This window comes from Mustelus asterias, chromosome 7 (genome assembly GCF_964213995.1).
Source record: "Mustelus asterias chromosome 7, sMusAst1.hap1.1, whole genome shotgun sequence".
Lineage (NCBI taxonomy): Eukaryota > Metazoa > Chordata > Chondrichthyes > Carcharhiniformes > Triakidae > Mustelus > Mustelus asterias.
Window position 1 is genome coordinate 37,780,447 of NC_135807.1, and position 26,228 is coordinate 37,806,674.

General features: G+C 45.8%; 1 protein-coding gene across 1 annotated transcript in view; it reads left to right on the forward strand.

The window, feature by feature from the left end:
* Positions 1 to 22,472, forward strand: part of tmie (transmembrane inner ear) — a 120,460-nt gene extending 97,988 nt beyond the window's left edge. Inside the window, exon 4 of the mRNA XM_078216996.1 lies at positions 22,135 to 22,472. Within this exon, the coding sequence (XP_078073122.1) occupies positions 22,135 to 22,472 (338 nt within the window). The remainder of the gene's footprint in view (positions 1 to 22,134) is intronic.
* Positions 22,473 to 26,228: the final 3,756 nt, after the last annotated feature.

Below are 26,228 nucleotides of genomic sequence, written 5' to 3' on the forward strand. Positions count from 1 at the left end.
CCACCCCCCCACATCTCCCCCCCACCCCCCCACATCTCCCCCCCACCCCCACATCTCCCCCCCACCCCCACACCCCTCCACCCCCACCCCACACCCACACTCCTCCCACCCCCCCACACCCCCCCCACACCCCCCCACCCCCCCACACCACCCACACCCCCAAACCCCCCCACCCCCAAACCCCCCCACACCCCCCACACCACCCCCCCTCACCCCCCCTCACCCCCCCCACACCCCCCCCCACACCCCCCCCACCCCCACCCCACACCCCCCACCCCCACCCCACACCCCCCCACCCCCACCCCACACCCCCCCCACCCCCACACCCCCCCCACACCCCCCCCCCACACCCCCCCCCACACCCCCCCCACACCCCCCCCCACACCCCCCCCCAACACCCCCCCCCAACACCCCCCCCAACACCCCCCCCCCCCCCCCACCTCCCCCCCTGCACTTTTCATTCTTACAGTTTCTCCATCTCCATTTAGTTTGTTCAGATAATGCAGCATTTCACCCGAGCACTTCTGAAATGGTCATCCTTTCCCCTCCAGTGAGGATTCCATGCACTGTCGTTGACAGGATCCTCGACTATTCTATTTCATGCAGCTCTGCTCTCATTCCCCGCCCCTGCCCCAATCATCTTCAGAATTACAATGCAGATCACCGATTCAAGGGCAATTAGGATTGGACAACAAAAGTTCACATCCCACGAAAGAATTTTTAAATATCTACCCTGATCCATTCCTCAGTCACCCACAACATCCCTTCCCTTTGTTGTGGCACCTTTTCAGGGATTTTCACAGTAACTTCATTGAAGTGTTAATGTAAGCCTATTGGTGACACTAATAAATAAACTTTAATCTTAGACTAGTGGAAAGATGACACTCATTTCTTTGTGTGTAACAGGTATTTTTCACACTACTTTATAAGGTCTGCTCCATGCTTCTTCTCGAGCATCCAGCTCTTTCTACCACTTTATTTACTTTTCTCTTTGTCCAAACCCAGGCTTAATCAATCAAGCACAGTGAGCATACATCACTTATCAGCCTCATTTAATCAAACCTAGAACAATTGAACACTACACACAGGAAATGCAGCAATTGGGCAGCATGGTGGCACTGCTGCTTCACAGCGCCATGGACCCAGATTTGATTCTCGGGTCACTGTCTGTGTGGAGTCTGCATGTTCTCCCCATGTCTGTGTGGGTTTCCTCCAGGTGCTCCGGTTTCCTCCCACAGTCTGAAAGACGTGCTGGTTAGGTGCATTGGCCATGCAAAAAATTCTCCCTCAGTGTACCCGAACAGGCACCAGAGTGTGGTGACTGGGGGATTTTCCCAGTAAATGTAAATCTACTTGTGACTAATAAGCAAACTTTAACTTAAACTGTCCTCTTGCATCTTCCTTTATCATGGTTCAAGTTTCCAAACACTCCTTCCAAGCATAAAGCAGCGATTTACTTGTACTTTTTAAAATATAGTATACTTACTATACTGACAGCTCTCCTCTACCTTGGGGATCCCAAGTGCAGAATGAGTGACCACTTTATGGAGCTTTACTTCAGCCCACATGCCTGACCCTGAATTACCAGTCACCCGTCAATGTAATTCTCCGCCTTGCTCTGGCCTCTGTTTGCTGCAGTGTTCCAATGTAGTTCAATGCAAGCTCAAGGAACTCAAACTTTGACTGGGCACTTTAAAACTTTCTGGAATCAATACTGAGTTCAAGAACTTTAGGTCCGAACCTCTGCCCGTTTTGTGTTATGTTTTTGCTCTCCTAATCCCTTTACTTCACTGCTGGGATGGCTGCTAGCCTGCCATCCACACCTTCACTGGACCCACCTTTTGTTTCTTTACTTCTGTCAGTAGCGTCTGTAATAAGTCTGCGGAGGCAGAAGTCCCTTCACCAAAATTCCCTTATTTACAGCCCTAACAGCAGCACACAGAGTGCTCGCAGTCAGCAGTCTACCTCCAGGGGTGTCAGAGGAACTGCCACTCCCAGTTAAGTACAAGGCAAAGACTCCCTGATTGGCCCATCAATTGGAACAACTCTTTTTTCATTATCAAAACAGTTACAAATACAAAAATACATTTCACCAATATCAACACCAAACAAGTCATTTAAATACAAATAACATATTAACAAGCAGCTCGCAGCAACAATAAACCAGCGAGTTGCTATTTAAACAATACCAATGGCTAACGCCATCCTTTAACCAATAATGAACAACTACTCCCTTGCACTAAGAAACGGTTTGTTGTAGGTTATCTTCAAATTTCCAGGGCATTGTCCTCCATATTTTCCCCTTCTGAGAGTTCCACTCTCGGGACTACACATTCCGAGGCCAACCATCCGCGGGTCATACCACAGTACAACAACAACCATCTCCATCACAGTACAACCACCATTGTGAGCCATCTGCAACCCTCCAGGTTTTCATCCTCTGGATATTCTCACCTCCCAGATTTTGCTTGCCCAATTATCCGGGGCTTACTTTATCCGAGGGGATACACCGTCCCGGACTGAGTACCTCGGAGACCCCCCACCAGGCTAGGCCACAGGAAACCCACAATGATAAACCATAAAACAACATTCATACGATAATATATAACAAACCACTCTATTACGCTGGAAATAAACATAGATTATCTGCAACCCTCCAGGGCATCGTCTCCCCAACAAACTAATACAACACCAAGGCCACATAATATATTGACAGGCAATTCCTTTGCAACAACAGAGTCCATTATGATTAACAATAGAGTCCACTGTACGCAACAATGGAGTCCATTATAAGTTATCTTGCAACATTCTGGGGGCTACACCTTTCTGGACTTTCGCTTTTAGGGCTATGCTTCTGGGATCGCAAAGTTCATCTGAATACTTCCAAGGTTCCACCCCGCTGGGCCAGATCTTCCAAGGTTACACCTACTAGGGTCACACCTGAATTGCACCTTCTGGGGCTGAACCTTCCTAAATCACATTTTCCGTGGTACTCCTTCCTGGCTTGGGTCTTCCGGAGTTGCACCTTCCTGAGCCACGCCTTTCAGGACACACGAGTCTCAGCTGGAACATCACCTCTCACGTAAGTCCCAGCTGGAGCTAAAGTTCTTGCACGAGTCCCCAGCAAGGCAGATGGAAACACTCTTTGACCCTCAGACAGGAATCTAAGGAAGGTCCAGGAGGAGGAATTTACTGAGGCCTATGGGAGGCTTTGACTCTGCTTCATAGAGATTGCTGGCCTGGAAACTGTTATGATGTGGAGATGCCGGCGTTGGACTGGGGTAAACACAGTAACAGTTTTAACAACACCAGGTTAAAGTCCAACAGGTTTATTTGGTAGCAAATACCATTTGCTACCAAATAAACCTGTTGGACTTTAACCTGGTGTTGTTAAAACTGTTACTGGAAATCGTTGCCAGATATCAAAGCAACAAACAGCTCCAACTAACACCAGCATTGAGAACAGAAACCCTCACTCCTTCTGGAGAGAGAGGCACTCCAGGCAGAGAATACAATGGAAACAGGCCTAGAATCATAGGCCCCAGGCTCCAGGCCCCAGCCCCTAAGCTCCAGGCCACTGCAACAACAGCACCCAGCCCCAACATCCTGCTCAGTTGTTGGAGACAGAAGTCCTTCCCTCCCCAAGAGACAACCCTGACAGAACTGCAATGCACAGAGTGTTAGCAGTCTATCTCCGGGGGTGTCAGAGGAACAGCCACTCCCGGTTAAGTACAAGGTAAAGACTCCTTGATTGGCCCATCAATTGGATCTTAAATCAGAGACATCTTTTGATGCCAACCAAATAAACAAAATCAAATTAACTTAGGGACAACTCAAAAGGGGCAGATATTTAATCGTATTCCAATAGACCAATCTCAATGGCCTGAATGAAGTAATTACTTTGTCCCTTTTGTCTTACAAGGAACGTTTGTATCCAATCTCTCCTGCCCTTCACCCTATCACAGACCTTCCCTTGATTCTTCTTCCTACCCTTCCCCCTTCTCACTTACTCCAAACCAAAATGACATTTTTAACTTCTCTCAGTTCTTATGATCAGTCACAGGCCTGAAATGTTAACTCTGTTTCTTTCTCCACAAGTGCTGCCCGGCCTGCTGAGTATTTCCAGCAATTTCTGTTTTTATTTCAGATTTACAGCCTGTGTGGTATTTTATTTCTGTGTCATGCCAAACATCCTTGTTTCTTCTCTTTTTAATCCTGATCATTTCCTGCCCAGTCAGAGCATTCCATAACGTTCATAATGTGCGGAAAGGACTTGGCAAGTCAGGTGGTGAGTCACAGTCCCTAACCTGCTCCAGTATCCACAATATTAATGCTATGGTAGGAAATTTGAGGTTGGCAAATTGGTTAGACTTGCTCTTGTTGGAGATGCTACCATTTCTTGGCTTTTGTGTTGCACAAACGTTACACCATAAGACCATAAGACATAGGAGCAGAATTAGGCCACTCGAGTCTGCTCCGCCATTCAATCTTGGCTGATACTTTTCTCATCTCCATTCTCCTGCCTTTTCCCCATAACCCCTGATCCCCTTTTTAATCAAGAACCTATCTATCTCTGTCTTAAAGACGCTCAATGATCTGGCCTCCACAGCCTTCTGCGGCAAAGAGTTCCACAGATTCACCACTCTCTGGCTGAAGAAATTCCTCCTCATCTCTGTTTTAAAGGATCGTCCCTTTAGCCTGAGGTTGTGCTTTCCGTTTCTAGTTTTTCCTACTAGTGGAAGCATTCTCTCCACATCCACTCTATCCAGGCCTCGCAGTATCCTGTAAGTTTCAATAAGATCCCCCCTCATCCTTCTAAACTCCAACGAGTACAGACCCAGAGTCCTCAAGCGTTCCTCATACGACAAGCTCTTCATTCCAGGGATCATTCTTGTGAACTTCCTCTGGACCCTTTCCAAGGCCAGCGCATCCTTCCTTAGATACGGGGCCCAAAACTGCTCACAATACTCCAAATGGGGTCTGACCAGAACCTTATACAGCCTCAGAAGTACATCCCTGCTCTTGTATTCTAGCCCTCTCGACATGAATGCTAACATTGCATTTGCCTTCCCAACTGCTGACTGAACCTGCACGTTAACCTTAAGAAAATCTTGAACAAGGACTCCCAAGTCCCTTTGTGTTTCTGATTTCCTAAGCATTTCCCCATTTAGAAAATAGTCAATGCCTCCATTCCTCCTTCCAAAGTGCATAACCTCACACTTTTCCATCTGCCACTTCTTTGCCCACTGTCCTAACCGGTCCAAGTCCTTCTGCAGCCCCCCTGCTTCCTGTCCCTCTACATATCTTTGTATCATCTGTGAACTTAGCAACAGTGCCTTCAGTTCCTTCTTCCAAATCGTTAATGTATATTGTGAAAAGTTGTGGTCCCAGCACCGACCCCTGAGGCACACCACTAGTCACCGGCTGCCATCCTGAAAAAGACCCATTTATCCCCACTTGCTGCCTTCTGCCAGTCAGCCAATCCTCTATTCATGCCAGGATCTTACCCATAACACCATGGGCACTTAACTTATTTAACAGTCTCCTATGCAGCATCTTGTCAAAGGCCTTTTGGAAATCTAAATAAATCACGTCCACCGTCTCGCCTTTATCTAACTTCCTTGTTATCTCCTCAAAGAACTCCAACAAATTTGTCAGACATGACCTCCCTTTGACGAAGCCGTGCTGACTCAGTCCTATTTTATCATGCACGTCCAAGTACTCTGCGATCTCATCTTTAATAATGGACTCTAAAATCTTGCCAATGACCGAAGTTAGGCTAACCAGCCTATAATTTCCCATCTGCTGCCTCCCTCCCTTCTTAAGTAGCGGTGTTACATTAGCTACTTTCCAGTTCTCTGGGACCCTCCCTGCCATGATGTGGAGATGCCGGCGTTGGACTGGGGTAAACACAGTAAGAAGTTTAACAACACCAGGTTAAAGTCCAACAGGTTTATTTGGTAGCAAAAGCCACACAAGCTTTCGGAACTGCAAGCCCCTTCTTCAGGTGAGTGGGAATTCTGTTCACAAACAGAGCATATAAAGACACAAACTCAATTTACATGAATAATGGTTGGAATGCGAATACTTACAACTAATCAAGTCTTTAAGAAACAAAACAACGTGAGTGGAGAGAGCATCAAGACATGGAGAACGCTTACCCGGCGGTCTTCGCGACACACGATGGCGCAGAGTCGCTGAGCAGAAACTGATAGCCAAGTTCCGCACACACGAGGACGGCCTCAACCGGGATATTGGGTTCATGGCACACTATTTGTAACCCCCACAGAGTTTCACTGGCTGTCTTGTCTGGAGACAATACACATCTTTTTAGCCTGTCTTGATGCTCTCTCCACTCATGTTGTTTTGTTTCTTAAAGACTTGATTAGTTGTAAGCATTCGCATTCCAACCATTATTCATGTAAATTGAGTCTGTGTCTTTATAAGCTCTGTTTGTGAACAGAATTCCCACTCACCTGAAGAAGGGGCTTGCAGCTCCGAAAGCTTGTGTGGCTTTTGCTACCAAATAAACCGGTTGGACTTTAACCTGGTGTTGTTAAACTTCTTACTGTACCCTCCCTGCCTCCAGTGATTCCTGAAAGATCACCACCAATGCTCCACAATTTCCTCAGCCAACTCTTTTAGAACCCTGGGGTGTATTCCATCCGGTCCAGGTGATTTATCCACCTTCAGACCTTTCAGTTTTCCCAGAACCTTCTCCTTAGTAATGGCCACTACATTCACCTATGCCCCCTGATTCTCCTGGAGCTCTGGCATCCAACTGATCACGTCATTGATCAGCTCAAACTTAGCCTTTCCGCACATGACCACAGACTTCTTCATTATCTGAGGAACTGAGAATTGAACAGAGCACTACGCAATCACCAGTAATCATTCTCACTTTGAATCTTATGGCAGAGGGAAGGCATTGATCAGGCAGCCATACTAATTCCATGGCTGCTGGCTGTAGATGTGTTGGCACTGGGTGCTGTTGCTACAAGTTGGTACCAATTCCATGGGTTCTGATATTCACAAAATGACCAAAACATTTTGGAGTCAGAGGTTTACAGCATGGAAACAGACCCTTTGGCCCAATTTGTCCATGCCGCCCTTTTTTTTTTAAAACCCAAAGCAAATCCCAATTGCCCGCATTTGGCCCATATCCCTCTATACCCATTGTATTTTTATAGTACGGGGTATAGAGTATAAAAGCTGGAGTCTGATGTTGCAGCTGTATAGAACGCTGGTTAGGCCACATTTGGAGTACTGCGTCCAGTTCTGGTCGCCGCACTACCAGAAGAACGTGGAGGCGTTAGAGAGAATGCAGAGAAGGTTTACCAGGATGTTGCCTGGTATGGAGGGTCTTAGCTATGAGGAGAGATTGAGTAGACTGGGGTTGTTCTCCCTGGAAAGATGGAGAATGAGGGGAGATCTAATAGAGGTGTACAAGATTATGAAGGGGATAGATAGGGTGAACGGTGGGAAGCTTTTTCCCAGATCAGAAGTGACGTTCACGAGGGGTCACGGGCTCAAGGTGAGAGGGGCGAAGTATAACTCAGATATTAGAGGGATGTTTTTTACACAGAGGGTGGTGGGGGCTTGGAATGCGCTGCCAAGTAGGGTGGTGGAGGCAGACACGCTGACATCGTTTAAGACTTACCTGGATAGTCACATGAGCAGCCTGGGAATGGAGGGATACAAACGATTGGTCTAGTTGGACCAAGGAGCGGCACAGGCTTGGAGGGCCGAAGGGCCTGTTTTCTGTGCTGTACTGTTCTTTGTTCTTTGTATCCATGTAACTATCTAAATGCTTTTTAAAAGACAAAATTGTACCGCCTCTACGACTACCTCTAGCAGCTTGTTCCAGACACTCACCACACTCTATGTGAAAAAATTGTCCCTCTGGACACTTTTGTATCTCTCCCCTCTCACTTTAAACCTATGCCCTCTAGTTTTAGACTCCCCTACCTTTGGGAAAAGATATTGACTATCTGGCTGAGCTGTGCCCCTCATTATTTTATAGACGTCTATAAGATCACTCCTCAGCCTCCTACGCTCCAGAGAAAAAACTCCCAGTCTATCCAGCCTCTCCTTATAACTCAATCCATCAAGTCCCGGTAGCATCCTAGTAAATCTTTTCTGCACTCTTTCTAGTTTAATAATATCCTTTCTATAATAGGGTGACTAGAATTGCACACAATATTCCAAGTGTGACCTTACCAATGTCTTGTACAACTTCAACAAGACGTCCCAACTCCTGTATTCAATGTTCTGAGCGATGAAACCAAGCATGCCGAATGTCTTCTTCACCATTCTGTCCACCTGTGACTCCACTTTCAAGGAGCTATGAACATGTACCCTGAGATCTCTTTTTTCTGTAACTCTCCCCAACGCCCTACCATTAACTGAGTAAGTCCTGCCCTGGTTCAATCTACCAAAATGCATCACCTCGCATTTGTCTAAATTAAACTCCATCTGCCATTCGTCAGCCCACTGGCCCAATTGATCAAGATCCCGTTGCAATTGGAGATAACTTTCTTCACTGTCCACTATGCCACCAAACTTACTAACCATGCCTCCTATATTCCCATCCAAATCATTAATATAAAGGACAAATAACAGTGGACCCAGCACTGATCCCTGAGGCACACCGCTGGTCACAGGCCTCCAATATGAAAAACAACTCTCGCCAACCGCCCTCTGGCTTCTGTCAAGAAGCCAATTTTGTATCCATTTAAATACCTCACCCTGGATCCCGTGAGATTTAACCTTATGCAACAACCTACCATGTGGTATCTTGTCAATGGCCTTGCTAAAGTCCATGTAGACAACATCAACTGCACTGCCCTCATCTACCTTCTTGGTTACCCCTTCAAAAAACTCAATCAAATTTGTAAGACATGATTTTCCACTCACAAAGCCATGCTGACTGGCCTTAATCAGTCCTGGTGTCTCTAAATGCTTGTAGATCCTGTGTCTCAAAATACCTTCCAACAATTTACCCACCACAGATGTGAGGCTCACTGACCTGTAGTTCCCAGGCTTTTCCCTGCAGCCCTTTTTAAACAAAGGCACAAGATTTGCCACTCTCCAATCTTCAGGCACCTCACCCGTGACTATCGATGATTCAAATATCTCGGCTAGGGGACCCGCAATTTCCTCCCTAGCCTCCCACAATGTCCTGGGATACACTTCATCAGGTCCCGGGGAGTTATCCAGCTTGATGCATTTTAAGACTTTCAGCACCTCCTTCTCTGTAATATGTACACTCCTCAAGACATCACTATTTATTTCCCCAAGTTCCCTGACATCCATGCTTTTCTCAACAATAAATGCTGATGAGAAATATTCATTTAGGATCTCACCCATCCCTTGTGGATCCGCACATAGATGACCTTGTTGATCCTTAAGAGGTCCTACTCTCTCCCTTGTTATTCTTTTTCCCTTTATGTATTTGTAGAAGCTCTTTGGATTCTCCTTTGCCTTATCTGCCAAAACAATCTCGTGTCGTCTTTTTGCCCTCCTGACTTCTCTCTTAACTCTACTCCTATAACCCCTATACTCTTCAAGAGATTCACTTGATCCCAGCTGCCTATGCATATCATGTGCCTCTTTCTTCTTCTTGACCAGGGCTCAATATCCCGAGTCATCCAGGGTTCCCTACTTCTGCCAGCCTTGCCCTTCACTCTAAGAGGAATGTGTTTACCCTGAACCCTGGTTAACACACTTTTGAATGCATGCCACTTACCAGACATCCTTTTGCCTTCCCACAGACTCCCCCAATTAACTTTTGAAAGTTCCTGCCTGATACCATCAAAATTGGCCTTGCCCCAATTTAGAATTTTAACTTTTCGGCCAGACCTATCATTCTCCATAGCTACCTTAAAACTAATGGAATTATGGTTACTGATCCCAAAGTGATCCCTCACTAACACTTCTGTCACCTGCCCTTCCTTATTTCCCAAGAGGAGGTCAAGTTTTGACAGATGAATGTTAAGGGCTATTTGTTTATGAAACAAAAACCCCATGGGTAGGATTTTCCAGCCTCTCAGCCCGAAACCGGAAAGCCCGCCCAAGGTCAACAGATCTTTCCATGATCTGCTCTTCGCCTGCTCCGGTTCCCATGGTGGGTGGGATGATTCTATGATTCTTTGATTCTATATCTCCACGCTGTTCCTCAAGAATCTCCTCACTGTCCAAGGGTCTCACTGCTCCACAACGACCTTTCTGCTCCATGATCTCCAACAGGGTCCCTCCCTTAAAATTTCCAGGAATGCAATGGTGAAAATCTGCCATTGAGAGAGATTTCTCATCCCTGAAGTTATCTCCATTGCCAACATCAACCCCCCTGATCACTTCAGCTGGCATCCATATACTTTCTTGCAGAGTTTAGCAGATTATGATCAGGAGTAGGAGCAAAGATAGTGGTTCGCGCCGCTGCCTCACAGCGCCACAATTCCTATGTTTACAATCCTTGCTCTAGCATTCACTGACTGGATGGCCCATTTTGGCACCTCTGTGAAATGCTTGTTGCTGTTTTGACTTCTTATGAGCAGCTCCCAACTTGTGGATCTTCATTCCTGCACCAAATTGTGAAGCCTCTTTTGCAGCCAGTTCCATCAACACTGCAATTCTATTGCTGTCTTCAAAGTCAAAACATGTTCAGCAAGTAATCTTCTTTGGATAGCCTCATTTTGGAGTCCACAAACTAGACAATCTCAAAGAGCATCTTCTAATGACTCATCAAATTGACAACGTTGTGCCAGCCTTTTTAAGGTTTTCACAAACTGAGCAATGCTTTCACCTCCCACTTGATTCCTTCAGTGGAACCTGAACCGTTCCACAATGATCAGTGGCTTTGGAGAATAATGCTCTTCAAGGATATTTGTCAAGTCATCATAAGTTTTAGTTCCTGGCTTTGCTGGATGAACCAAACTCCGGAGCAAATACAATACTTGCTATTGTGCTGAGAAAAGCTGGAACGAGCAGCTTTATTCGCCTACACAAAGTACTGAAAATGCTCTGCATAGGAACTCCATGATTTCAGTTCTTCACTGAAAAGACCCATGGCACTTAACTGACCTGTCATTTCTCGAGCAGGCACTAGTGACTCGAGACTGCTCGGTATAAATTTCTTTGTTACTGTCTTCCCAGTATTTCCCTTTTTACCCTGGAGATCATTGACTTGTTATATTTTTTTTCAAACATCCCCAGCTGCACAGCAGAGCATTTCAAAAGAAGTCAAAACAGCAACAAGCATTTCACAGATGTGCCATAATGGGCCATCCAGTCAGTGAATGCTAGAGCAAGGATTGTAAACACAGGAATTGTGGCAAAATGGGATAGAAACAGAAAATAGAAGCAGGAGTAGGCCATTTGGCCCTTCGAGCTTGCTTTGCCATTCATTTTGATCACGGCTGTTCATCGGGATATTGAGTTTGATGATCAGCCATGATCAAAATGAATGGCAGAGAAGGCTCGAAGGGCCGAGTGGCCTACTCCTGATTCTATTTTCTATGTTTCTGGCCCTTCTTTAGAACTATGCCAGATACTGCCTGGAATCTCATCCTTCTCTGATTGGTTAAACCCCTCTTTTAAAACCTTGCAGAGAGCTTCCATCCTTTTTCAACTGCATAGTGAGTCTTCTGCTCTGCCATTGCACACTGCAACATTTTATTTTCTGGTAAGAAACAGTTTTTTTTCTGTTTTTTCTTACTTGGTCTTCCTTCACTAGCACTTCAATCTTTCTTCCTGTTGTTGATTTACCCCCGCCTTCTAATACTCAAAGTGCAAGAATCCACAAACTTTGAATCTGTCCCGATGTTCTCAACCAAGCAAAATCCCGACTCATCGCCAGTTTTAATTTTGTGATGTCTTAACTATGTTAGCAGTCATGGGTTTTAAACAAAAAAAAATACATGGTTTGCACATGTAGATTCAAAATATTAACAATAGGTTTATTGTAGGAGATGTAGACTGTGCAGGACAGAAAATGAAACTCAGACTGTGAAATGCCCCGATGATGTCACAATCAAGTCATGTGGCACGCTCTTAAATCAATCATACAACCACTTAACTATATAACAGCACTGTTTTGCAACTGGTGATTGCAGTCCCAGAAGGATTTGTATTATTTTTACTGCAGTATTGCAGTCATTGATAATAATGTACATAATTTCCATGCTCTGAGGATAAGGCAACAAAGTTGCCATCCTGTAGGACAGAGTTACTGTCTAGGGAAATTGGGAATAACCCAACCACAAAACTATGTCCCTAGCAACATTCAAAATACAGCATTTTTCACTTAACTGCTGTAATTTTCTCATGTTCCATTTTGTTCTTCATAATCCAGGAGGAATTTGGCAGGGGTTACCGGGATAGGGCCTGGATAGGATTGTTGTTGGTACAGGTACGATGGGCTGAATGGCCTCCTTCTGCACTGTAAGGATTCTTTGATTCTATATCTCCATGCTGTTCCTCAAGAATCTCCTCTCTGTCCAAGGGCCTCACTGCTCCACAAGGACCTTTCTGCTTCATGATCTCCAACAGGGTCCCTCCCTTAAAATGTCCAGGAATGCAATGATGAAAATCTGCCATCGAGAGAGATTTCTCATCCCTGAAGTTATCTCCATTGCCAACATCGACCTGGCTTTGGTTAAACTTACTATACGTTTGTCTGTAATTGGTTTGAAAAGTCTGGCCGATGGTCTAACAGTGAAATCACTTTTTAAAGTACTTTTCTTTTGATGCTGCAGCTTTCAGTAGACCACGATATGATCATGCAAAGGTTATACATTCACTGCATGACATTTGGTAATTATATTTTACTTGTAATCTGGCCTTAATGAGATCAACACTGCACCCATACCTACAACCATCCCACCTCTATCTCATCAATGAGAACACTCTCGACTTGTGGATTTGATAGGAGCTCGTCAAGACAAATGACACTGTTGTGAAAGGGTTTCTCAAATTTGTGCAGATTCCATTTCTCTGGAGTTGATTTGTGCTGATCAGCACACTTTAACGGGGATGTAAGAATACAATAATCATCATTATAAACTATCAACTGACAATGTGTCTTGAAGCTGGAAACTCTCCACCCACTCAGCTAGGGAATCAAACTTAAAATCTTCATTGTTGAAGTTCAGACATCTATGGGAAATCAGTAAGTTGCTAGTTGTCAGGTCAGACTACTTAGGATAGAAACTTGTTGCCAAGATGCAAGTGATGAAGTTGGCTTTAACTTCTTCCTTTTGATGATCAGGAAGCTGGGTATCTGTCTGCTGTGTTTGGTAGCCAAATAAATGATCCATTAATCTTACCATCTGAAGCAGCACAAGTGCAGATGTTTGCATTGCTTGCAGCTTCAGGTAGTTTTTTTTTCAAACAGAGCATCAGGTAGATGGAGACAACATTTGTACAGTCATTATCACACTCATGCTGCTTTTCACCTATCATTAGCAGATTTCTCTCAAATGCCCTGAATTGTGGAAGGAGAACAAAGCAGGACACAGCTCTGCACAGTGTGTAGTCGATGAGCTCAACCTACTCCAGATTGATGGCACAGTGGTTAGCACTGCTGCCTCACAGCGCCAGGGACCCAGGTTCAATTCTGGCCTTAGGTTACTGTCTGTGTGGAGTTTGCATGTTCTCCTCATGTCTGCATAGGTTTCCTCCGGGTGCTCCGGTTTCCTCCCACAGTCCAAAGATGTGCGGGTTAGGTTGATTGGCCATGCTAAGTTGATGCTAGTGTCAGGGGGATTAGCAGGGTAAATATGTGGGGTGGCAGGAGTACGGCCTGGGTGGGATTGTGGTCGGTACAGACTCGATGGGCCGAATGGGCTCCTTCTGCACTGTATGATTCTATGATACTACAAACTCTCTGGCCGGAATCGTACACCGTTCACGCCGGTGGGATTTTCCCATCCCAGGGCAGTGAACGGAGATTTGGCTAGCCGCCAAATTCTCCGACCTCGCTGCCGCGGGAGCGTGGCGTGAACAGCAGGTAAGATCATGCCCTTTGGGCTTCTATGCTGCATTGCAATGAAGTGAAACAACCAAATATTTTCATCACCACAACATCTATGTCAACATCTAACTCCTACTCTAAATGTGCACGAGCCAAGGTTCTTTTCAGAAAGTCTTGTGTTTGCAGAGTGATGAATCCCAAACCTGGCACTGGTATTACCCGCTGAAAACTGTCATTTGTTGGAAGTCAAAACTTGAGCTGAGATGACCTCTTCAGATTCAAATGGATGTTCAGAAAAGTCTAGCGATTTGTCTGTCTGTGTGTAGTGCAGCACACAAATATGGCACATCTCCCTGTTTCCTTTATTAGAGATGTCCATTGCAACCAAAACAAAAGAGAAGTGCATTGTTCAAAACCTTTCAGTCCACACGTCTATTCTCATACTCTCTGCTTTGGTCCGACTTATTTTAACAAGGGCGGAATCAGAGCATAGCTGGGCTCCCAGTTTAAAGGAATTATCCACTGGCCCTATTTTGCCATTTTGATTCGAAGTGCTGGGCGGACTTGAAACTGAGTGTTTCAGGTTCGACTTTTAGACCCGTTCTCAGGCGTCCCCATACGCACTCTGCCTGCAAAAATATCAGCAATTCTGAATCATGCTGCAGAAGCCTGTGGGCGGGGATTAATGCGCCCGAAATCCTGCAGCTCCGATCAGCGTCTCCAACTGCGCATGCACAGAAAAAAAGATAAAATCCTGCTACCTTGCCACATCGCTCCTGGGCCGGATAATGCCTCCCCCGGCATCAAAGAAATTTGCCCCACCCCCACAATATTACTGACCCCCTTATCTCCCCGCCACCCAGACCGATCGTGGGCCCCTCCCCCCCCCTTCCCCCACTAATCTCAGGCAGAGTGGCAGTGGACCCACCCTTTCCCCCTCCCCCCCAACCAATCTCAGGCAGAGTGGCAGCAGACTCCCCCCCACCCACCCCGCCCCTCCCACTGATCTGAAGTAGAGAGCCGCTGGACGCTAGACACTTACCTCCTCACTAACTGGAGCACCCGAACCAGACTTCTATGGAGCACGTTTGTTTTGCACTGATTCTGGATGGGTGAATGTGGTGGTAAAGGGGGAAGCGCCAGTAAGGTTGGACATGCAGTCCATTAAGTCAATTTAAATGCATGCATTTAAATGCCATTTTCGGGCCTTGGTAAAGGGGGTACCGGCGTAGAGGCGGGCATGGATCACGCTACTCGTCTCACGCCCGACTTTACCAGGTTTGTGCGCCCAAAAACGGGTGCAACGTGATGATAAAATCGGGCCCACTGTGTGATATGAGTCACCTATGGTATCACTTCCAATAGGCGACAACTCTTCTGCCTCCAAACAAATCTTTGGAGATGTAAAACGCTTGGATTCCTTGTCCTTGACTACCAGTCACCCTTGTGTTATTGGCCTGCTCGTAACTCTCAGCACACCATAATTGAGAAACTTTTGTCAAATGTAGTACACTTCATGCGTCTTTCCAGTGTAGGAGTTCAGAGCCCACATTTATAATCCCGTAACACACACTTTTTTTTCAAGTGGGCAAGATGGCCTTGGGGAAGACTGAGATTCAGGACCAGAAGATCTTGATGCCAAGTGAGGCAGGGTCATTGTGGCAGTCAATCTGAAATAAATTCAGAAAACGCTATACTCAGCGTGTCTACCAGTATCTGTGCACAGTGACCGAGTTAAAGGGTCAGGTCTGTAATTTTTCACAGGAGGGGACTCCTTTGCTGATGTTCATAAAATCAGTGGGAAAATTGGTCCGAGGACAGATCACCCCTGCATTATAAAGCTTGAAATGGCATTGCTTTCATTAGATTTTTAACATTGTGCTGATCCCTTGTTTTATCTTATCAAATATTGAAAAAAATCACTACAAACCAGAATGGGTGGGAGAGAGGTAAAATTGAGAAAAAGTGGATAGATTTTATTAGAATTGTGGATGCTTTTCTGTAGAGCTTGTTTCTCATTGCTTTAGTTATGATATTGTTTTAGCCCAGATTCATGAGAGTGACTTCAAAGAAAAATCATGCCCCTACAGAAATATTTCTAAGTGTAAGAAAGCCCATTTGATTTGTCACCTTCCTTGACTGACACTGGAAAAAATAACAGGTGAATCTTGAGCCCACACTCTCCATCCATGAAATTGGCGGTGGAGACTCGAGATGGCATTTTCCAATTTTCGCTGCCTCTTGCTGTTGGTGTAATCATTGCCCATAATAGCCGTGAATTTGATTTTAATACATTTCAATAAATTTAAATACAATAAAATACCCCCCTTGCCAGATCTTCCCCCCCCCACTAGATTTTCGTACCTTGCCGATGGGACATCGCATTGGCAAGGTTTACAAACAGCCAGACGTGAATGTGTCGAGGGGACTCCCCCCCCCCCCCCCCCCCCCGGGAGTAAAGGTCACTATGGCCCTCGAGGGAGAGGGATGTAGCCAGGCAGTGCCCTGCCAATGCCCCCGGCACTGTCCCTGGCACAGGATGCAACAGGAGCTGTGCCAAGTGCATGCCCCAGGGGAGCCTCACGTGCAAGGACTAATCTATTTGGGGTTGAGGTGGGGAGGAATGGAAGCTGCGAGCAATGGGAGTGCCAACAATGATCGGGGAAAGGCCACAGACATCCCTGTGGTGGAGGTGGGGAGGAGATGAATTTTTCTTTCCGGTGATTGATCTCAGTGGATGCAGCTCCCGGCTCAAAGAGTCCCCGCCTCACCAGAGTGACGACGAAAACCACGACCACTCTCTTTTTGACAGTTAAAGTGACAAGATCTGGAGAGAAAACTGGCCAGTGGAGCTGGAGATTTCCACATCAGTTTACTCACCAGAACTGACTGCCACCAATTGAGAAAATGCTGGAAACTCTCAGCAGGTTTGGCAGCATCTGTAAGGAGAGAAAAGAGCTGATGTCTCGAGTCCAGAAGACCCTTTGTCGAAGTTAAAAGGCATAGAAAGTGGGAGATATTTATACTGTAGGGTGAGGGAATGAAAGGACAAGGGGAAAGGCTGCTAATGGCAGTTCATAGAGAGAATGAAAGGTGTGAATGGTCGTACGGCAGAGAAGCTGAAATCAGAGGGTAAGCTGTGACAGATGAAGATGTGGAGGGGGGGGGGAATGGGTGGGAGAGAGGTAAAATTGAGAAAAAGTGGGAAAGAGGAAGCTAAGGGGGAGAAAAGGTAAGGAAAGGGGGATAAAATGGGGGGAAAGAGTGGGGGGAAGAAAAATAAAGAAATACAGTAAAGGAATAAAAGGTAGAGAACAGTTAAAAATGAAATGAAAACAAAGGGGTTGAAGTGGGATAGAGCTAATTATCTGAAGTTATTGAATCGATGTTGAGACCGTAAGGCTGTAAAGTGCCTAGCCGGAAGATGAGATGCTGTTCCTCCAGTTGACGTTGAGCTTCACTGGAACATTGCAGCAGGCCAAGGATGGGCATGGGAGCAGGATCGTGTGTTAAAATGGCAAGCAACCGGAAGGTCAGTGTCCTGATTGCGCACAGACCGAAGGTGCTCAGCAAAGCGATCACCCAGTCTACGCTTGGTCTATCCGATGTAAGAACATAAGAACATAAGAACCAGGAGCAGGAGTAGGCCATCTGGCCCCTCGAGTCTGCTCCGCCATTCAATAAGATCATGGCTGATCTTCTTGTGGATTCAGCTCCACTTACCCGCCTGCTCACCATCACCCTTAATTCCTTTACTGTTCAAACATTTATCTAGATAGAGAGGGGACCACATTGGGAGCAGTGAATGCAATCCAGCAAACTGAGAGAGGTGCAAGTGAAACGTTGCTTAACCTGGAATGAGTGTTTTGGACCTTGGATGGTGAGCATGGAAGAAGTAAAGGGACAAGTGTTACACCTTCTGCGATTGCATGGGAAGGTGCCATGGATGATGGGAGAGGTGTTGGGTATAGTGGAGGAGTGGGCTAGGTTATCCCGGATGGAATGGTCTCGGCGGAATGCTGACAGAAGGAGTGAAGGGAAGATGTGTTTGGTGGTGGCATCACGCTGGAGTTGGCGTAAATGGCGGAGGATTATGCTTTGCATGCGGAGGCTGGTGGGGTGAAATGTGAGAACAAGGGAGACTCTATCCTTGTTCTGGGAGGGAGGGGAGGGGGTGAGGGTCGTGGCGCGGGAGATGGACCGCACGCTGTCGAGGGCCCTGTCGACAACTGTAGGTGGGAAACCACAGTGTTGGAAGAAGGAGCACATATTAGAAGCACCACTTTGGAAAGTGGCATCACCGGAACAAATGCGAAGGAGGCGAAGGAGCTGGGAGAAAGGGAAGGAGTCCTTACAGGATGTAGGGTGCGAAGAGCTGCAGTCCAAATAGCTGTGGGAGTAATGGATTTTGGTGGATAGATGTTGCCAGACCTGCTGAGATTTTCCAGCATTTTCTCTTTTGGTTTCAGATTCCAGAATCTGCAGTAATTTGCTTTTATAGAACTGACTGGCAAGTTCTCGCAAGATTTCACCCAAAGAGACACATTAAAAAAGCAGGGAAGCCATGTTGGAATTGTATAGACTTTTGGTGAGGCCACAGCTGGAGTACTGTGTGCAGTTCTGGTCACCATATTATCAGAAGGATGTGAACACACTGGAGAGGGTGCAGAGGAGATTCACCAGGTTGCTGCCTGGGATGGAACATATAAGTTATAACGAGAGGTTGCATAAGTTTGGGTTGCTTTCATTGGAGCAGAGAAGATTGAGGGGCGACCTGAGCGAGGTGTACAAGATTGAGGGATATGGACAGAGTGGATAGGGAGCAGCAGTTCCCTTTAGTTGAAGGGTCAGTCATGAGGGGACATAGGTTCAAGGTGATGGGCAGGAGTTTAGGGGGGATGTGAGGAAAAACCTTTCTACCCAGAGAGCGGTGATGGTCTGGAATGCGCTCCCTGGGAGGGTGGTGGAAGCGGGTTGCCTCACATCCTTTAAAAAGTATCTGGTTGAGCACTTGGCACATCATAACTTGCAGGGCTATGGGCCAAGTGCTGGTAGATGGGATTAGGTGGGGGTTCATGTGTTTGTAACGTGTCGGTGCGGACTCGATGGGCTGAAGGGCCTCTTCTGCGCTGTATGATTCTATGATTCTAACGTCATTGCCTAAGCCAAAGAGAGACAGACACCGGAATTTTACCATCCCACCTGCCATGGGAATCAGAGGGGGCAGGGGGCAGACAATTGGAAGGTCCGTTGACCTCGGGGGGCCGGGGGTGGGGGGGGGAGAGGAGGATTTTATGGTTTCGGGATGAGAAAAGTCATAAATTCTGCCCAGAGAGCGAGACTTCACTCTCTCACCGTAGATCAAACTCCCCTGTCTCAAGTCTTTATCATGAATCACCAGAATGAACAGAAATAGAAACACGCCTACACTGATGTCTTGGTGTTAGTTTCATCTTGGCCTTCGGGGAATTTCACAGTAACTTCATTTCAGCATGAATGTAAGCCGACTTGTGACTAATAAATAAACTTTTACTTTACTTTTAGGATGTTTGAGCCTTGAGTCTTGCACTAATCAGCTGTATCAGTTTCTTATTGTTTACTCTGCTGCTGATTACAATCAATTGTCTTGAAACAATGGAGAGCATGAATGACTTTACTGGTGCATTATGTAACCAAATTCCATTAACACCATGCATGCTTAACAGAGTCGTCACATTCATCAGATACAGAACGCTAACCATTTCTCAGTAGTGCAGGAGTTAATTACGGGGGCATCACTTGAAATGTATTAAACACAATGAATAATTTAAGCAGGGCACAAGGCTTTCATGTCTTGTAAGTCCCTTAATTTACTGATTATATGTACGGCTTTGCAACATGTCTCCATTTATGCAATGTGCATTTTTATACACTGGAGATTTCTGACAAACTGTACAACTACTAAAAGTAAAGTTAAAGTTTATTTATTAGTCACAAGTAAGCTCACATTAACACTGCAATGGAGTTACTGTGAAAATCCCCTAGTCGCCACACTCTGGCGCCTGTTTGGGTACACTGAGGGAGAATTTAGCATGGCCAATTCACCTAACCAGCACATCTTTGGACTGTGGGAGGAAACCGGAGCACCCAGAGGAAACCCACACAGACACGGGGAGAATGTGCAAACTCCACACAGACAGTAACCCAAGGCCGGGAATGTGATCAGAGGCCGGGAATGGAACCCGGGTCCCTGGCGCTGTGAGGCAGCAGTGTTAACCACTGTGCCACCGTGCCGCCCCATGTTTAATTGTAAGCAATGGCAGGAGTGAAGATATCAGGGATTCATGTAAGGGAGTTGCGAGTTATAAAGCCAGACAGTTCTTTATAAACTAAAGCACATATCCTGAATTCACTAAAACAGCTTATAACAGGATGCATGCCGATGAAGGAAGATGTGTCGGGTGTTTTAAGTTTGCTTGCTTCAAAACTATACATGGAATATGCAGCACAGAAACAGGCCATTCAGCCCAGCTAGTCTGTGCTGGTGTTTAAATGCCTTCGCATTCCATCTGTCTCATATCCAAACATTAAAACTTCCTACCATAGCAACGGAGAGAATTTCCTATTGCCATTTGAAAACGTGGCTGGAGTTTCTGATTCTCACAGCATTAAGCAGCAAATTCCTACTCATTCTCAGAGCAGGTAACAAACCGGGGGGGTGGGGGTGATTTTACAAGAAAAATTCTGTGTCCAGTTAGCATGAAAATTAGAGGGTTTCAGATCCTCCCTTCCTGATCGGGCCACCCTGGCCAGGCCCCTCCCCCCTTCAGGCCCCACCCCCATAGACCCTGCCCCCTTAGGCCCACCCTTTCATGCCTTACCCCCTGGCACAGCCCACCAGTGAATTTGTACCAACACTGGTACCAAGGCCTTCAGCCCAAAGTCACTCGCTAGTTACCAACAGAAATTGGACCTTGGAAGGCTCCTGCTGACTCATGGCTTCTTCTCATTGGTGCTACAGAAAGGGGACCCTCAGGAAGACAGAGGCTGCATTTATTGTTGCCCGCATAATCTCATGGCAAAGGAGATTGCGATGGTGATGCCAAACTCACCAAAGAGGATGAGCAAGGACACAGAAGTTGAGGTTGAGATCAAACCTTGCATTCTTAATTCCCAAGACTAAGAGTTTACAGACCACACTTGTTTTTTCTGTAGTTGATTGAAAGATAATGTAGCCAATGATGCCTCTGCATGTCTAGGGATCTGGTGGCTCACATCTGCCGCATTCTCCAGGTGTTGACATCAAGGTGACTGGAACAACATTCATTGGCAGTAGCCTTGAATAGCGCCACTCTTCTACGTGAATGGTTCTTTCCAAGGGTCCACAAGGATCTCTTGCAGCATTTCTCAAGCTTCCCCTCACAAGTTCATACAGGAGGTAACAGACATCTGTTATGACAAGGCCCACAATTGCCTTATACCCTGCTAATCCCCCTAAACTACACAAGCTGGGACACTAATGGGGCAATTTAACATGACCAATCCACCTAACCTGCACATGTTTGTACTGTGGGAAGAAACCAGGGCACCTGGAGGAAGTCCACGCAGACACGGGGAGAATGTGCAAACACCACACAGATAGTCAGTTACCCAAGGTCAGAATTGAACCCGGGTCCCTGGCGCTGTGAGACAGCCGTGCTTACCACTGTGCCACCTTGCCACCTGTAAACATTGGCTCTATTCTCTCTCCACAGATGCTGTCAGACCTGCTGAGATTTTCCAGCATCTTCTGTTTTTGTTTCAGTTCCCAGCATCCGCAGTGTTTTGCCTTTATCTGGATATTTAATAGCCAAAACTTGTCCTTTTTCTGATCCAGATTTTCGTTCTTCCACCATACCCATCTGGCTCTGTGTCTGTAGCTCATCAACTCTTCTAACTGCCCTTCATGTAATTACATATATGCATTTTAAATTTAATTTAGATTATATTACATTACCTCATTGTTTGACCGCACCTAATACCTTCCCATTTCTTACTCCAGTGACATGGGATCCTGCAGGTCCTTTTAGAGGGACAGGAATTCCTGAGGAAGTTCAAGAATGGTTCAAAACATTCCTTCAGGGCTGGTAATTGCTAGGTTCTAACGGAGTAACCTTTAATCGATGTCTTTTTGTATTTCATAGCTGCAGCAGAAGTAGCAAAAAAGGATGAGATTCCTACTGTCTCTGCGAAAGTTCCTGCTGACGGCTCCAAAAAAGAGGGCAAGAAGAAGGAGGAACAAAAGAAGAATGGAGTGAAAGAGAAAAAGGGTGGATCAAAGAATGAGTCAAAGAATGAAGCCAATAAAAAAGGAGCTGGACAGAAAGGGGCAGCACAGAAAGGAGCAGGACAGAGAGGAGGAGGAGCAAAAGGTGATGGGAAGGCCAATGCTAAGGGAGCTGGTAATGCCAAAGCTGGTGGGAAGGCAGGAGTGAATGCCAAGGGAGGAGCAAAGAAAGCTCCTGGTAAAAAGTCTTCCTAGTTCCTCGATACCGGATATTTCAACCTCTAGACCGTGGCTTCAAATCCAACCCCAGAGAAAGGGAGCAAAGGTCAGCTCTCCACGTCAGCTCTTAAAGAATGTGAACTTTGACATAAACTTGTGGGAAAACAGTGCAGGAAACATATCGACACTTGTGCAGAGGCTATGAGAGATATGTTAATGTTGAGCTCTGAGGTAAATATTCAGGGAAATGTCAAGGGTGCACACTTCTCTGTCAGGTCAGTGGTGTGCAGACAAACCGGGGTAATTCATTTAGATTATCTCTTGAGGGGCTTGGTACGGGTTTATAAATAACTGAGCAGTTCTTCCATGCAGCTTCCAGTGAGAGGTTATTTATCGAGTACAAAGAAACCTTCAAGTTTTCTGCCTTTTCTGAAACTTTGAATATTTGCAATCGTTGTTATTAGTTGAGTTGCACTTTCCATGACAGTCAAGAACTATTGAGTTTTCAAAGGCATCAAGGTCTTTTCCCTTCATTCTGTGTATGATCAATGGAAAGCTTCAACAGTCATAAGCTTGATTTCAAAAGGTGAATTGGGGTCAAATTTTGCAAAAGAGACACTGATTTGTAAAAAAAATACACAAAATATGATAATATTGAAGTAGACACAACCAGGTTCCTTTTAACCTCTGTATCAATTATAAACAACTTGTATCTAAATGGTGCAGAGAAATGAAAGGCATTGTTAAAGTGACCAAGGGGATCATGAGTGGCCTCTTTAATAAACAGGAGCAAAGTAGCAGATAACAGGCCCTGAACAATGAACGCACTTGATAATGTTGGTGGCCATAGCATTCAGAAGCTATGTTTGAGTGGTCTATACCGGAGATGTGGCCAGGCTCGGTCTGGGCAAGGAGAGGCAAGAAAACAGGGTCCGTTGGAAGTGATGAATCTGTTGAGGACTCGGGCAGTGATGGGGAAGGGCTATAAAGGGTTGTAAAGTCAGTTGGAAAAGGAAATGAACTCGGGCTGGAGGAAATGGAGGGAGGTGAACAGATTTTAGCGACAAAAATATCATTCAACATCAGATGTGAGAGTGGTGGAAGGAACATTAAAGAGGCTATTTGTATTGGAGAAAGGGAGTTCTTTTTATTGCTGTCAACTCTTGATGATGATTTTGGAGTGATAAAATAATTTGCCTCTGGAAAGTAACAATGGCTGAAATCTTTGATGATTTTATACCTGTTTTATAAATCTAACATCGGCACCTCGAGGGTCAATAGTTGGGCACATGCTTATTTCATGCTGGAAACATGCCACCTGACATATTAATCCTATTTGTGCCTGTAACTGAAGATAGTCCATAGAGAAGAGGCAATCTACTGTCTGTTTCAGGCTGCCTTTGCCAGATTGGTCTGTGAATGACACTGGTATGTAGCAGGCACACTGTTTCTGAAGGGGTTCAGCAGTCAAACCAGAAATCCTTAAAGGTTTCTCTGGTAGACCTGTGGTTATTATTATAAAGTGGAGGCTGGAGAATCAGGACTTCCACCTGCAGATTCTCACAGATCTCTCACCTGGCATCCATGCCAGTCAAAGTTGCTGCCTCTTTCATGTTCAGCTGTGTACCTTTGGGATTATGAATAGTACCCACAGCTCATTGGTACAATCCCAATACACAGGCAGACTAAATCCTCAGGATCCTGATGCCTTGCTGGTGCGCCATACCAGGATCACACTGGCCACAACATTTTCAAGTGATTATGCCAGATTGGACGGCAGGGTCACACAGTGGTTAGCACTGCTGCCTCACAGTGCCAGGGACCCGGGTTCGAATCCCAGCTTGGCTCACTCTCTGTGTGGAGTTTGCACATTCTTCCCATGTTTGCGTGGTTTTCCTCTGGGTGCTCCGGTTTCCACCCACAGTCCAAAGATGTGCAGGCTAGGCGGATTGGCCATGCTAAATTGCCCCTTGATGTCAGGGGGACTAGCTATGGTAAATGCGAGGGGTTATGGGGTTATCCTACCTGGGTGGGATTGTAGTCGGTGCAGACTCGATGGGCTGAATGGCCTCCTTCTGCATTTGAGCATTCTATGATTCTATGATCAACTCAATTTTCAACCAGGTGGGCTAAAGCTGGTGATCTTCGGATTTGCAAGGATTTGTATCTGAGGATCAAGAAGGTGGCAGACCCCACAGGGGCAGGATTTTCTGGCCGTACTCACCCTAAAACCGAAAAATCCCACCTGAGGTCAACGGACCTTTGCATGGTCTGCCCCCTGCCCACTACGATTCCCATGGTGGGCGGGACGGAAAATTCCGGTTCTGACAGAGATGAGATAATCAAATGTGTAGAACATCAAAATGTCTGAAGGGAGCAATGGAGTTGTTAGATAGAGGCAGCAGCAGAGTGGCATGTGGAGTTAGGAAAAGAGGGAACTGGAAATTGAGAGTGAGGCAGGAGGTAATCCTCAGAATGGGAGGAAGTAAGTTGGATAGGTCACTTTGATAGTCAATTAGTTCCAAGTTGGATTGAAGCTGAAGGGAACTCTGTGTTAGATGTAGCAATCTGATTGTTTAAGTATGTGGGTATATATAGCATACCAGCTCTCGGTTGACGGTTGATCAGTGAGCCTGGTCTCCAGTAAAACGAATAGATGGAAAATCACAGCCTGCATGAGTCGACATTCTGAATTGGGTTTATAATGGATGGTGGAATCACTCTTTATATTTATCAGTCACTGCCTTTCTTTAAATATTGTTTAAAAACAGCCTCCTTGCTTTGTTGCTCTGTTGCTTTTTGTTTACTTGTAAAGACGAATTATTAAATTTGCCTTCATCTGTAACTCAGGTCTTGATGTCTGGGGCCCAGGGAGTAGGCCCATGTCCCAGTGAGTTTTACAAATGCACTAATAAATGTAGAACCAACTGTAAATAAATACCAATAGTTACAATCTGTGTCTAATCATTGCATTATATAAATACAGTATGGACAATGTTATTGACAAATAAGGCTCTTCCACATATTTTAGACCATATGGAGAGTTGTACTGTGCCCTTGTAGATTTCTAAATGAACCTTTGGCTGCAACGCACCAATTGTGTCAATGGTTTATATTAATGAATATAGTCAATGAAAATTTATAAATGTTCCCTCACTTTGATTGACCTGTAATGCAGTCATTTTATCACCACTGGCACATCTGTCTATCCCACAGGATGTGGAGATGTCGGCGTTGGACTGGGATGGGCACAATAAGAAGGCTCACAGCACCAGGTTAAAGTCCAATAGGTTTATCTGGAATCACAAGCTTTCGGAGCGCTGCTCCTTCATCAGGTGAGCACTGCTCCTTCATCATTTGACTCACCTGATGAAGGAGCAGTACTCGGAAAGCTCATGATTCCAAATAAACCTGTAGGATTTTAACCTGGTCTGTAAGACTTCTTACTATCCCACAGGTGCAGCTTTTCAGTTACCAGAAGCCAGCGGAGAGCTCCCAGATACCTATGTGCCTGGCCATTGAGCTAATAAGATAGAGAAACTGATGGATATATTCAGCAGGTTGGGCAGCCTCTGTGAAGAGAGAAACAGCATTAATATTTCAGGCTCAGTGACCTTTCTACACTTTTGATGAAAGGGAACAGATCTGAAATGCCTCATTACATGGAGGCTGCCAGATCTGCCAGTGTTTCCAGCACATTCTCTTTTTACTTCCAAGGCGGCATGGCAGCACAGTGGTTAGCACTGAGGCCTCACAGTGCCAGGGACTTGAGTTCAATTTCCAGCTTGGGTC